Genomic DNA, 12,450 nt, shown 5'->3' with positions numbered 1-12,450 from the left:
GTTTCTTTTATGAAGTTTTGACCTTTTGGCATGTTTTGTCAGTTCCAATGAACGATGTCTCTCAGGACTTTTCTTTCAGACAGATTACAGGGTGTTTAGGATCTGTTACTGCTGACCTTTTTAGTGGTGTATGAGAGGGCAGAAACTCACCGAAAGCAATAAGGGAAGAGCTGGTTAATGCACACCATCATCACCAGAACCTTTTCAGCTTCACTGCATCAAATTAAATCTCATTTGACATTTATGTTCCTTAAATAAATATTTCATATTTATAGGAAAATTTGGTTCTGCTTCACTTTACATATGCCAGGCCACACTGAGGGAGAGCAGAGGAGGCATCAATATTCCATAATACAACCTGATTATCTATGCTCAGAGCTCTGAAATAGGTTTGTCTTTGTTTGCGAGTCCTTTTGATGTGATCGCTCATTGTGAAAAAACTCTTTCATGGCCCTGGCCTCTCAGAGAGCACGGCTACATGTGAGCACTCGCACACAGCCATGCCACAGCTGTGCTCAGCACAAACAGTGTGTGCATGTTATTTATTTTTTTATATATTTATTAGCAGAACCCTGAATTGTAATGGTCGCTCTGTCCCATTTTATTCTCAAATGTTGCTTTTCAGGCCAGTCATCTTTTTATGTTAATGTTTTATTTTTAAAAAACATATTCTTCTTCATCATTCAATATCAAAGTCCATTAATTAAACATTTGTACTATATACAGTACTGTGCAAAAGTCTTAGGCACCATATTACATGCTGAACCAATTTTATTATACAGTATATGTTTATCATGTCTGCATATTTATGTACAAAATCATTTATTATTTCCACATATAACTTAGAACTTAATAAATAAATAAAATTACAGGAGAATATATGCATAGCTGTAAAGAAAAAAAAAAAGACAGCAGTTATTAGATGGAAACAAAAAACCTAACGTACACTCCTGGGATTTGCATAAAAAAAAATAGAAAGGAGCGGGTGTGACAAAGTTACCAGAAGAACTTATCTTCTCCAACAAGCTCAGTAAAACCTAACAGCTGTTTTCTTATAAAACTGCACAAATCTGTGTCTAAAACTCCTGATTTTAAGCAATGAGTTTTTACTCAAAATATTGGCTGTTTATTTTATTACTTTTTATTGCTCTTTATAGAAGTTTCTTCTAGGCAAATATGTTTTCAAAAGCATCTTTTGCTTGTGCCATTTTTTTGTATATGCCCAAGACTTTTGCACAGTACTACAGTATAAGTAAAATAGTTGTTAGGTTTTACTGAAATTGCTATAGAATATGAGTTCTTCTGGTAACTTTGTCACACTCGCTCCTTGAGACTTGTCCGTTTCAAAACATTTATTTTAATAACATTATGGAACATTTTATATGACCTTGCCTAAAACATGATGGGAATATAGATGTGTTTTTATATATTTCAATAAGTACACACTGATTTATTAGTAGGAAATAATTGGTGGTTAACATTTTAATAATGCCTCATAAACCTATAATAATATTCAACATGTACTTTTCTGACAGTTTATTGATTAATTATTTATATTGAGTAGTAGAACCCTTTTAATATATAGCCTCCTCCAAGGTTAAGTGGATGAGCATTGATCTTGTCAACCTTGTTGTGTGTTTTTATCAACTTTCATAACCGTTAAAATGTAATGTGTCTATTTGTTTCGGTAATTATCTGAAAATGAGTTTTTCCAAATTACTTCACAGATATAAATAGGGTCTTACAAATTATATGGATTACTTTGTAATAGTGAGGTCCTTATTGGTTATAAAGTTTGTGAAAGGAGTTGCACCATGCCATTTAAAATAGTAAGGAAGCTTACATTAATCTTGTGAAAGGATATTTTTTATACAGTAGAATGTGACATTACACGACAATACTGTTGAACTTTTCTGACAACAGTTATGGCTATAACATAAATAATTTATCTTTAACACACTCATTCTAATAAATTATATTAAACAGTACTTTCCTTACAAACAGCTTATTCATGGGCTTGTCATCTGTATTGTGGATCCTCCACAGTGTTTAACAAAGTCTCAGACTTACGAACGATTTCCGTCATAGGAGCTCGTTCGTAAATTGGATTTGTTCTTAAGACTGAAAAAGTGAGTCTTATGCACCTTTGACACTAATATACAATGTAAAGCATACCTACCAATCCACTCTGTCCCCTTTCCCCATACTGCCATCATGTGGTAAAATGTAATGTTTTCTCTGCGTTGTTAAATTGCAAGGGGAATCCTGGTCATCGATGGCATTTTGCTTTTTTTCCACTGTTATTGGACTATGAACTCTGTTTTGTTGAGAATTTTTCAATGCAGACACATTTCTCCCACAGGCGCACACATGCAATATAACGGTCTTTAGACATTCTATACATTCACTTACACATTAAAAATAGTCTATATAATGGTAAATGTTGGTATCTGGTGCACTTCAGTGTCTATACTTGTGTGTACAATACACATGAGCTACTTTCATGATTTGTTGGCATCTACGAATGTTCGTACATCCGCTGTCCGTTCGTTTCTGTGGAATTTCTTAAGTCATGGACTTACTGTATATGATGAAGCTTCCTGTGATGAAGGATACATTTATTTTGCATTTACGGAAGGTGTTGCATGTCAGGGACAGTTATTTATTAAATGGGAGAGACATGTCCTAAAAAAGAAAGCCTAGAAAAATAAAAGGATGCTCCATAAAAGTCAAGTGTCTTTTGAGTCCTCATTTTCTATGTGTTAAGCTGTATTATTTATTTATTTATTTATTTATTTATTGCTTAGGTGAGAAGGATGCTTATAGTCCTTAAACAGAAATATAATGTAATATATTGTGGGCATGCCATAACATCAAATGCAACTTTAAATGGTAAAAAAAGTGTCAGTCATTAATACATGCTCATATTTTATCTTTGGCAAATAACTATGGTATAAGAGGAATCACTACTTTTTTCGAATGTGCACTTACAGGCTTAAGGCTGGTATCTGCTGGTCATTGGGTCAGCATGGGTTATCTTCCTATAATAGACTTCCTACAGCCTGTAGTTTGTTATGCCATACTTACTGTAATAAAACATAAAAATTAGGCATTATTACATTATTAATTTACAAATGATGTTACGTATATACACAATTTAATAAAATGTATAAAATTACATGGAATTATTATGAACTTACAAAGAATATAACCAGTGACAGAAATGTGTAAATATGGGCTTCATGGAAAGACTTTCCAGCTCTTCCTATACTGTACGCTGACGAACATTCTAGCCTAAATTGATTTTTGTCAATTATTTGAAAAGTTTTTGTGTTGTGTAGGCATATGTGTGAATGTTCTTGACTATGTGATGTGTGTAGGAGCGTTGTTACCAAAAACAGTCATTAGTGTAGCAGAACATCGGCATGCTCCCTGTACGCTGCTGCTGCTGCTGTCACACAGAGACATGTGTATGATTGGTATTCCTAAGCAGGGGCACACTCTTACACACCAGTCACATTTAATTACCTGATCTTCAAGCTTTGTGAGGAGTGACACATTTTCACTCACTTACTACACTGCACTGACCTTTTGTTTCTCTCGTTGAGAATAGAAAATTTTACTGAAACATTTATTGGCATTTAATGGTTTTACTTAAAATGAAGAATTCGGTAGCACAAATGCTTATAAAAAAAATAATCATCAAATTAAAGAATTTTTTTATTTTTCCCAAAAACGACAGGAGAAAATAACTTTTTTATTATACAAAAACATTTGAAATAACATCCACACCATTAAGACATTATTTTTTCTTTAACGTAATAGGACATGAAAGTAAAATTCCCTTTATTTTTTATTACCATGGAGAAAACCAAAGGGCAGAGAGGACAGTCCTCATAAATAAACCTAGGACTATAAAAGGAGCTTGAAATCTTCTAAACGGATGAAGAGTACAAGATTCCTATACAAGTGGCTTAAATTTTGTTAGACATTACTGGAGGAGGCTCAGTGCTGCTATTATCTCCATGGGAGGCTTCTGCAGATATTTGCTGGATGAAAAAAATATTTTTTTTAATGAAACCTCAGGGTGTCCCCAGAATGAAGCTCAAAACAGAAGGGTGCCAGTATTTCTGAAGTTGAATATATTTAAAATGTTTGTTTAATGAGCACTGATTTCTCCTTGACCTATTTTTGTGTTGAAATCCATCCATATGCCCTGTTTATAGACATGCCTGATTGCATCGGTGCTGTGTATTTCTGCTCATTTAAATATTACAATCATTAACTCATCTTGAAAACGGTAAAATTTTCATCACAGACTAAGTTATATAGGCTTAAAAAAAGAAAAGATACTCATTTTGTTATCCTAACCATTCCACTCATTTGAGGTTTCCATTGCACTTTTTGCAGAACCTAACATTACAGCTACGTAAACACACCTCAGTTTAAACAGCAACGTCACAAGGTTTATTTTTACACGCTCACTTTGTTCAGCTGTTAGCTAGCAGCTGCTTGATAGGACAGTGTTTAATTATAAAGCCCAGAGAGGCTTTTGTGATTAGTGCTGACCCTGAAACCAGAGGCCAGTCACACTCATTAGTTCTCGTGCTGCTACTTGAACAGTGTAAATAGAGTCTAGCGACACGTCTAACACATCCGCATCTACATACTGTACAAGGACTATTATTAATGGCACTCAGGTAGGCCAGAGTAGGCGCAGGGTTTGTTTGGAAGCATGCCTTTTCTCAGCAGGGCTATTTTTTCATTGTTATGAGTCTGCCATGAGTTATAAATGGTTTGAAGCTGCATGGATATAAAAAATATGTTTTTGGCTTTGAAATAAAAAGAGTTGTCCAAATTAAAATTCTTGTAGTTAGTTAGAACTTTATTAATTTAAGTAATTTATGTAAAATATAAAATATCTAATCATGTACATAGTGCAAAATCTGCATTGAGGGGATTTTTGTGATCTGCACACAAATAGGTTCTCTTTTTCTACATGTACTATTGAAGAGATATTTTATTGCTGCAGTTTTGGAGTTACTCTGAACCATTTGTCTAGCCGTCACAATCAGGCCCTTGTTGGAGTAGCTACCCATTTTGTCTCTGATGTTTATCTGTTGGAAGTAGAAAAAAAGGCCCAATTGTAATGGCTAGATGACTGAATCAGAATCAAAACTGCAGCTCTGGTGAAATATCCCCGGTCTGCAGTGGTCAGAACCTAACAAAAGTGGTGCAAGTAAGAAAAACCGGTGATGCAGTGGCCAAGGCTCAGTGATTCATGTTGGAAGCGAAAGCTGGCCCATATAGTCCGATCCGATAGAAGAGGTATTGTTACTCAAATTGCTGAGAAGGTAAATGTTGGTTTTCACAACACAGTAGGTGTCAGAACACAGTACATCACTGTTGTGGTGGCAGAAATAGGACCTACTCAATATTAGGCAGATGATGATAATGCAATTTGGCTGAACGGTGTATATTTACAATGATTTATAATCATTTTAGACACAGCTAATAAATATAATAAGCCAGTTTTTCTTATATACATCTATTTACTTTTTTATTGTTGATTGGAGGTTTGCTTTTCCTGTCTATGTACCAATTTTATATATAGATTTTTATATAGAAATTTATAGTTATATACCAAATAATATTTGTAATGGTGGTTGATGTTTTAGTGTTTTATGTTTTTTTTTTCTTCTCTCCAGCGCCTGACCTTGCTACATGTGAACAGTAATCAATGTTTGGACATGCCCTCGGAGGAGGACAAAATGGTTCCCACACTGAGAGACTGCGATGGCAGCCGCTCCCAGCAGTGGCTCCTTAGAAACATGACCTTAAGTGTGTGAAGTAGATGTTATAAAAGAACCAAGATAAAGTCACAGGATCTCACATGGTCATTACTGAAGTGTGAGCTGGCCTTTAACCTGCACTTTGGATCTTTACTTGCCTATTGGATGCTAATGGACTTTCAGCATTGCAGACATGTTGAACTGTTCATATCGCAAATCATTAACCAATTATGAAGTGTTGTCTTTTTGATGTAGCTGTGTGCACATGCTATACGATATTTCACCAGGAGAGCTTTCAGTAAAAGTGCCCTCAGAATGGAGAATGAGCAATTTGCTCTAGTTGTTTCAGTACTGTTCTGAAAAAGAAAGAGCTTTTTTTTAAATTAGGGTTATATTGGGGAATTGTTTCGCACTTTACCTCAAATAAGCATTCATAATCAGTTTACAACTTAAACTTTTAAACCTTTAAGGTTCTCATCATGCCATGTCACCAAAATATAATATTACAATACATATGACCACAAATAGCCATGTTAACAGGTCTTGGGTTCATGCGGTGTACTGTAAAAGAAACCATTAGTGTTATTTTTCTAATTCTCCCCCCAAATCTATTGACACTTTCACATCTTTCACACTCTAATTGGCTGCTGAATCTTTCAATGTCAGTATTTGCCATGTGTGACCACTCTTAAACTCTGGGAAGCATGACCTAAGTAAAAAGTGGTTATAACATTCCTGGTCCAGTTTGGCATTGTTGGTGGTTGTTGCAGTCCCAAATCCTCATATAGTTTATAACGAACATTATAAATAGCTCCAAACTAAATAGCCTTGTGTCATAATCCTGTCACAGAGTCACCACTTGCACTGAGCACTGCATGCTGTTCATATTCATTTTTAGGTGTTTTTGGTTTCCCCTATGATTTTTCTATGTACATATACCCCTCTTGTTTCTTAGTCTGTTTGCAAAGTTTTGCATTTTTAGATCTCTCCTTGCTGTTTTTTTTCATTCTGTTCTATTTTTCATTCTGATTTGGGAGGTTCTGATCACATGGACTGTTGCCTGATTTTTGATCACACCCTTTTGATTGCTGCTTTGAATTTTTTTTTTTTTTTTTTTGCCTCTGCTTCTCTCATGAAATATCTTTTTACCTGGAGTTGCACCTATTTTTACATTCCATAAGTGACATGACAAAACCCAGTGTGTCATGTCTGTATCTCTGGTCTTCACTGCACTCCTGTTGCCATGCAGTTACCCAACAGCTTTCAGCTGAAATGCAGATGTACCTCCTGCTTTGGGAACAATTCAGTACAAGGGGCAGACCAATGTTTATCCACAAGCCACAAGATAGCATACAATCTGAGGGAGCTAAAGCCATAGTCTAGTAGCATCTGTTCCACCCACTGTGGCTGTATGCAAATTGTTTCAAGCTGAAACTTTTCCATTACTGATCATCAGCATAGTGGTTGGAAGCTCTTATATTTATTTGTCTGTTTTGTAGTACCAATATACATATATTTTACCTTCCCTAACATTTTTCATATATGATCGCAGTGTGATTGACAAATACTGTTTGCAATTAGCATTAGCCACACAACATTGTTGGCAATGTGTGGCAGATAAGTAGGCTTGTGCGATACAATTTTATTTCAGTAAAATTTTTACAATATCACTGCACAATTATACACTGGCACAAAGTCCAGTGAAGTATATTTTAATTATATTATATTACAGTACCAGTCCTGACAAACATTGTGCATTTGCCTAAGAACTCTGCAAAATAAAATAAACAATCATGTAGTATACTAGATGTGCCTGTGAGAATTGTGCGGAATGAAGTCATTAAATAGATTTCAATTGCACACTCCTACAGTAAGTGCGTATTGAAAAATGTCATCTGTTGAATTTTGAGATGAACTAATGATTTTTTTCAAGGTCGATTTTTTATGATATAAGGGTGTTTACCATTTACATTTCAAAGTAGCATAATTTCTCCTCCTGTGGGTCAATTATGATGAAAATAAGCCTACTGTATATGTTTTACCTCAAGCACGGTAACATGATGTGTGCACAAGCTAACAGACATACAGACAAAAATTCCAAAAAATCTTGATGTGTCCTATTACTTATCTTACATCCAGCATTGGAATTTTTTTTCTGCAAAAATCTTAACAGTTTTATTTTATGTATAAATTAAAGATGATTAAGGAGTATATTAATCTTTATATGTCTGTGTTTTGAGCTCTCCAGTACTAATCAACACTGCCTGGAGGCCCCTTTGTCTTTCCCCTCTCACATGTTCTTGACTGAATCCATGGGGCATCTGCCCTTTCTGTTAAGGTAAATGGATAATGTTTTAAGATAAATACAGTGAAATCATATAGATAACTAATTGTTTAGTTAGCATATTACTTCCAGACAGAGGTCTACATACACTTCTCATGAACGTGAATGCCAAGCACAAACATACAGGCCTACCATGAACAGGAAGCTGCTGTAACACCAGTGGCACTTTTTACATTCAAGCAAGTTTTACATGCTTTATAACCAGAAATGCTGAAAGGCTGCCATCCAAGAAAAAATGTAGTCCCTGCTCAAAAATCAACACATTTAATTTCAACTAAAGTTTGTAGCTGGCCACATGGACAAAGAAAAACTCTTTACCAACTCTTAGACCTGGTGGTGGTGGCATGCTTTAGGCTACCAGTGGAATTGATCTATTGCAGAAAGTGGATTGAATGGTAAAGAAGGAGGACTCCCTCAGAATTCCTCAATGTAACCACAAATCATCAGCCAGACAGCAAACACTTGGAAAATATCGACTATAAATATGACAAACACCCCAAGTACCACAAAACTGGTTGTGGAATGAATAAAGCATGCTAATTTAAGTTTTTCGTGTCTCAACCCTTTTGAAAATTTGTGGAATTTGCTTAAAAGTTTTATTTTTATTTTACCAAGAAGATTGTGCAAATATCTCACCGGATTTCTGCCTGACGCTTGTTGATGACTACCACAGGTGTCTGCTAAAGGTGAAACTTGCTTAGGGACAGTCACCCAAATATTAGGTTTGTTGCATGTTAATTTTTGGTCATGTATGTATAATTTTAACTTTGTTTTGATGAACCTCTTAACAATTCCTCATTTTTTCCCCTATTTTATATATATGTTGTGCAGCCATTCTGTCACAGGAAAAAATGCAATTGCCATGGCATTCATGTTCATGCTGGGTTTATGTAAATGTCTGTATAGTTTTTTTCTGTTCACTGTGCATTACATTGTATAGTAGAATTATGTAAAAAAAATCATCATTCACATTAGTCTTAGCAGTTGCTGCTGCCTGCAACCAGATCCCAAATGCACGTCTGGAAATATTATGTTTTCCTATATTCTGCTTTTACTTAAAAGTGTGGAAATGCTATGCTTTCTGTATTTTTAAGACTACTGAATCTCAACAAACATTTTTATATACATAATCCTAGTTAAAAAGTCTGCTAGGAATTTTTCCCAATGCAAATTATTTGATTTTTGACAAATAATCTATTATTTATAATAATATTTTCACTTGCACCTAAAGTACCAGGATTCACCATAGTAAGAATAAAAAAGAAGATTGTAGATTGGTTAGACAAAGTGTCTCTGAAGCAAGTTCTAGTGGTTGTCTAGTTTTATCGTGGTCCTCTGTTATAGAATAAGGCTTAAAAAGAGATCAACACAAAAATCACAGCACTGAACGTATTAAAAATGAATGCAACAGTGGTGAATTCTGCTAATATGATAAACAAATAATTGGTGGGACATAAAAGCATGACATCACAAAATATATATTGCCTGAAAATAGTGTCCTCTTACTGATCCCTTATAATCCTAGTTTAAAAGTCTGCTAGGAGTTAAAAACAGCATTTTTAACTCTTTGAGAAATTCCAATTAATGAAACCAAAATTACCGTACTTGGTTATTTGGATTAATTAAACTTATGTTGCAACTTGCTTAATGTAGCATCTTAAACATTGTTGTAATATTAGTTTCTCCACTTGGCTATTAGTTTTAGTATTTGGGTGCTTGTATTGCAAGCTTAACTATTTGTCCACAGCACCATGTTATTGATGCGGAGCAGCTGTTCTATTGTAAATATTCAGTATTTTCAGCATTGTTGTACATATTAAATCAATTATTTTTTTATGATGACAATTGAAAGCCCTGTTTACCTCTAAAAACTGTGCATTTATGTGTTTTCTCATTTCTAGATGTATAATATCCTCTGTGAAATGCAAAGTAGAAAGTTTATTGGCTGTTGCCAGTCCCAAGCTCATTATTACTTTATTAATGTCTACACCAACATTTTTAGATAGTTTCTTACATTTATTCTGTAATTTGGCATAATTTAAATAATTGTATTTGAAATCCAGTGTGTTAAATTCAGTGTGTCATAGATTTAAAATGGATTGTGTGCAGACATCATCTTATAATTCTTCTTGCGCATAAAAACATAAAAAGGAAACAAAGTCATGCTGTTCACATAAAAGCTTAAATGCCAATGGGCTTTTATAATAATATAAGTGCATGAAATAAATACAGCATAGATTGCTTTTCAACTTAAACAACTCTGAAATGTGTAACTTTGTTATTGTCTTCAATGATATTCAATGTTTGTTCATTTTTGTAAGTAAGAAATGTTGGAAATATACAGATTTATTATTGATATTTAATAAAGGAATATCAGAGACTGTGAAACATAAACAACTTGTTCTGAGTCTAGCCGCTATGTTTGTTTAAGGTATAATGCATTTTTTTTTTCCATTTACAGCATGCAAACATATAAATGTGCTGTAATCAAAGCAAAAGGCAGTCCAACTAAATACACAGTGTATGACTTTTGTTTTGGCTATATATATAAAAAGAAACGTCCTCTGACTTCAGTAAACTTAATGTGTAAATATTTGTATGAACACTAAAAGAGTCAACACCATAAGACATAAACTAAAAATGTTTCACAATGTGTCCCTGAATGAAGGGAGGCTCAAAATCAAAAGTACCAGTCAGTATCTGGTGTGGCCACCAGCTGCTTGAAGTACTGCAGTGCATCTCCTCCTCGTGGACTCCCTATTGCGGACAGTCTGAGCACTGATGGAGGGATTGTGTGTTCCTGGTGTGACTCGGGCAGTTGTTGTGGCCATCCTGTACCTGTCACGCAGGTGTGATATTCAGATGTACCGATCCTGTGCAGGTGTTGTTACACGTGGTCTTTCACTGCGAGGATGATCAGCTGTCCTTCCTGTCTCCCTGTAGCGCTGTCTTAGGCGTCTCACAACATGGCGATTTATTGCCCTAGCCACATCAGCAGTCCTCATGCCTCCCTGCAGCATGCCTAATGCACGTTCACGCAGATGAGCAGGGACCCTGGGCATCTTTCTTTGGGTGTTTTTCACAGTCGGTAGACAAGTCTCTTTAGTGTCCTGCGTTTTTAGAACTGTGACCTTAAATGCCTACTTTCTGTAAGCTGTTAAGGTCTTAACGACCATTCCACAGGTGCATGTTAATTAATTGATTATGGTTAATTGAACATGCATGGAAAACATTGTTTAAACCCTTTACAATTAAGTTATTTCGATTTTTACAACATTATTGTTGAAATACACAGTCCTGAAAAAGGGCCGTTTCTTTTTTTGCTGATTTTATATATATATATATATATATATATACTGTATATAGCTGAACAAGCTGAAACACCAAATAGCTCACAGCAATCATCAAACCAAAGCCAGGATGAGGGATAGGACATGACTGAGCAGTTAAAAATAATTTAAATTAAAAGGGGCCAAGTTTAATTAGCAACAGGAGACAAACTTAATTACAGAACAGTCAGTTAAAGATGAATATTATAAGGGGGAGAACACAGAAGAAAGCTTTACATACTGTATATTCAACATATATACAGTATCTTACAAAAGTGAATACAATCCAATTACACAAGTGAATACAATTTTAGAGTAGTTAATGTGCAGCTTGTATAACAGTATTTACTGTCCTCTGAAAACAGCTCAACATACTGTATAGTCTTTATTGTCAAAATAGCTGGCAACAAAAGTGAGTACACCCTAAGTGATAACAGCTGTACATCGTTTAACCATGCAAAGTCACATGTCCTATTCACCATGTTCATATGTTTGTCAGCTCGATAGGCCTTTACAACTTTGTCTATCTTACAGTATATTAGAGCATTTAAAATTTGGTAGTACAATTCACTTATACTGACCACTGGATGTTCAACATGGCACCTCATGGCAAAGAACTGTCAGAGTATTTGAGAACTAGAATTGTTACTCTCCACAAAGATAGATTAGGCTACAAGAAGATTGGTAACACCCTAAAACTGAGTTACAGTACAGTGGCCAGTGTCATTTAATGGTTTTTCAAGACAGGTTTCACTCAAAGAAGTTGAGTCCTCGTCCTGTGCGTCAGATGCAGAAGCTGGCTTTAAAAAAACGACGCATGAGTGCTGCTTGCACTGCTTTAGAGGTTGCCGAAGCCGGAGGTCACCTCGTCAGTGCTAAGACCATAGGCCGCGCTCTGCAACAAGTTGGTTTACATGGTTGTCATCCCAGCAAAAAAGCCTCTTCTGGAGCTGGCTCACAAGAAAGCCCGCAAACAGTTTGCTGA

General features: G+C 35.2%; 1 protein-coding gene across 2 annotated transcripts in view; it reads left to right on the top strand.

Annotated features, from left to right (window-relative positions):
* Positions 1-10,408, top strand: part of galnt13 (UDP-N-acetyl-alpha-D-galactosamine:polypeptide N-acetylgalactosaminyltransferase 13) — a 43,771-nt gene extending 33,363 nt beyond the window's left edge. For both annotated transcript variants that reach the window (XM_053495819.1, XM_053495818.1), the window contains exon 12: positions 5,709-10,408. In XM_053495819.1, the coding sequence (XP_053351794.1) occupies positions 5,709-5,849 (141 nt within the window). In that variant the 3' untranslated portion in view covers positions 5,850-10,408. The remainder of the gene's footprint in view (positions 1-5,708) is intronic.
* The last annotated feature ends 2,042 nt before the right edge of the window (positions 10,409-12,450 follow it).

The sequence above is a fragment of the Clarias gariepinus genome, chromosome 5 (assembly GCF_024256425.1).
Source record: "Clarias gariepinus isolate MV-2021 ecotype Netherlands chromosome 5, CGAR_prim_01v2, whole genome shotgun sequence".
Taxonomy (NCBI): domain Eukaryota; kingdom Metazoa; phylum Chordata; class Actinopteri; order Siluriformes; family Clariidae; genus Clarias; species Clarias gariepinus.
The sequence above is the reverse complement of the archived record's forward strand: the minus strand, read 5'-3'. Positions and strand labels throughout refer to the sequence as shown.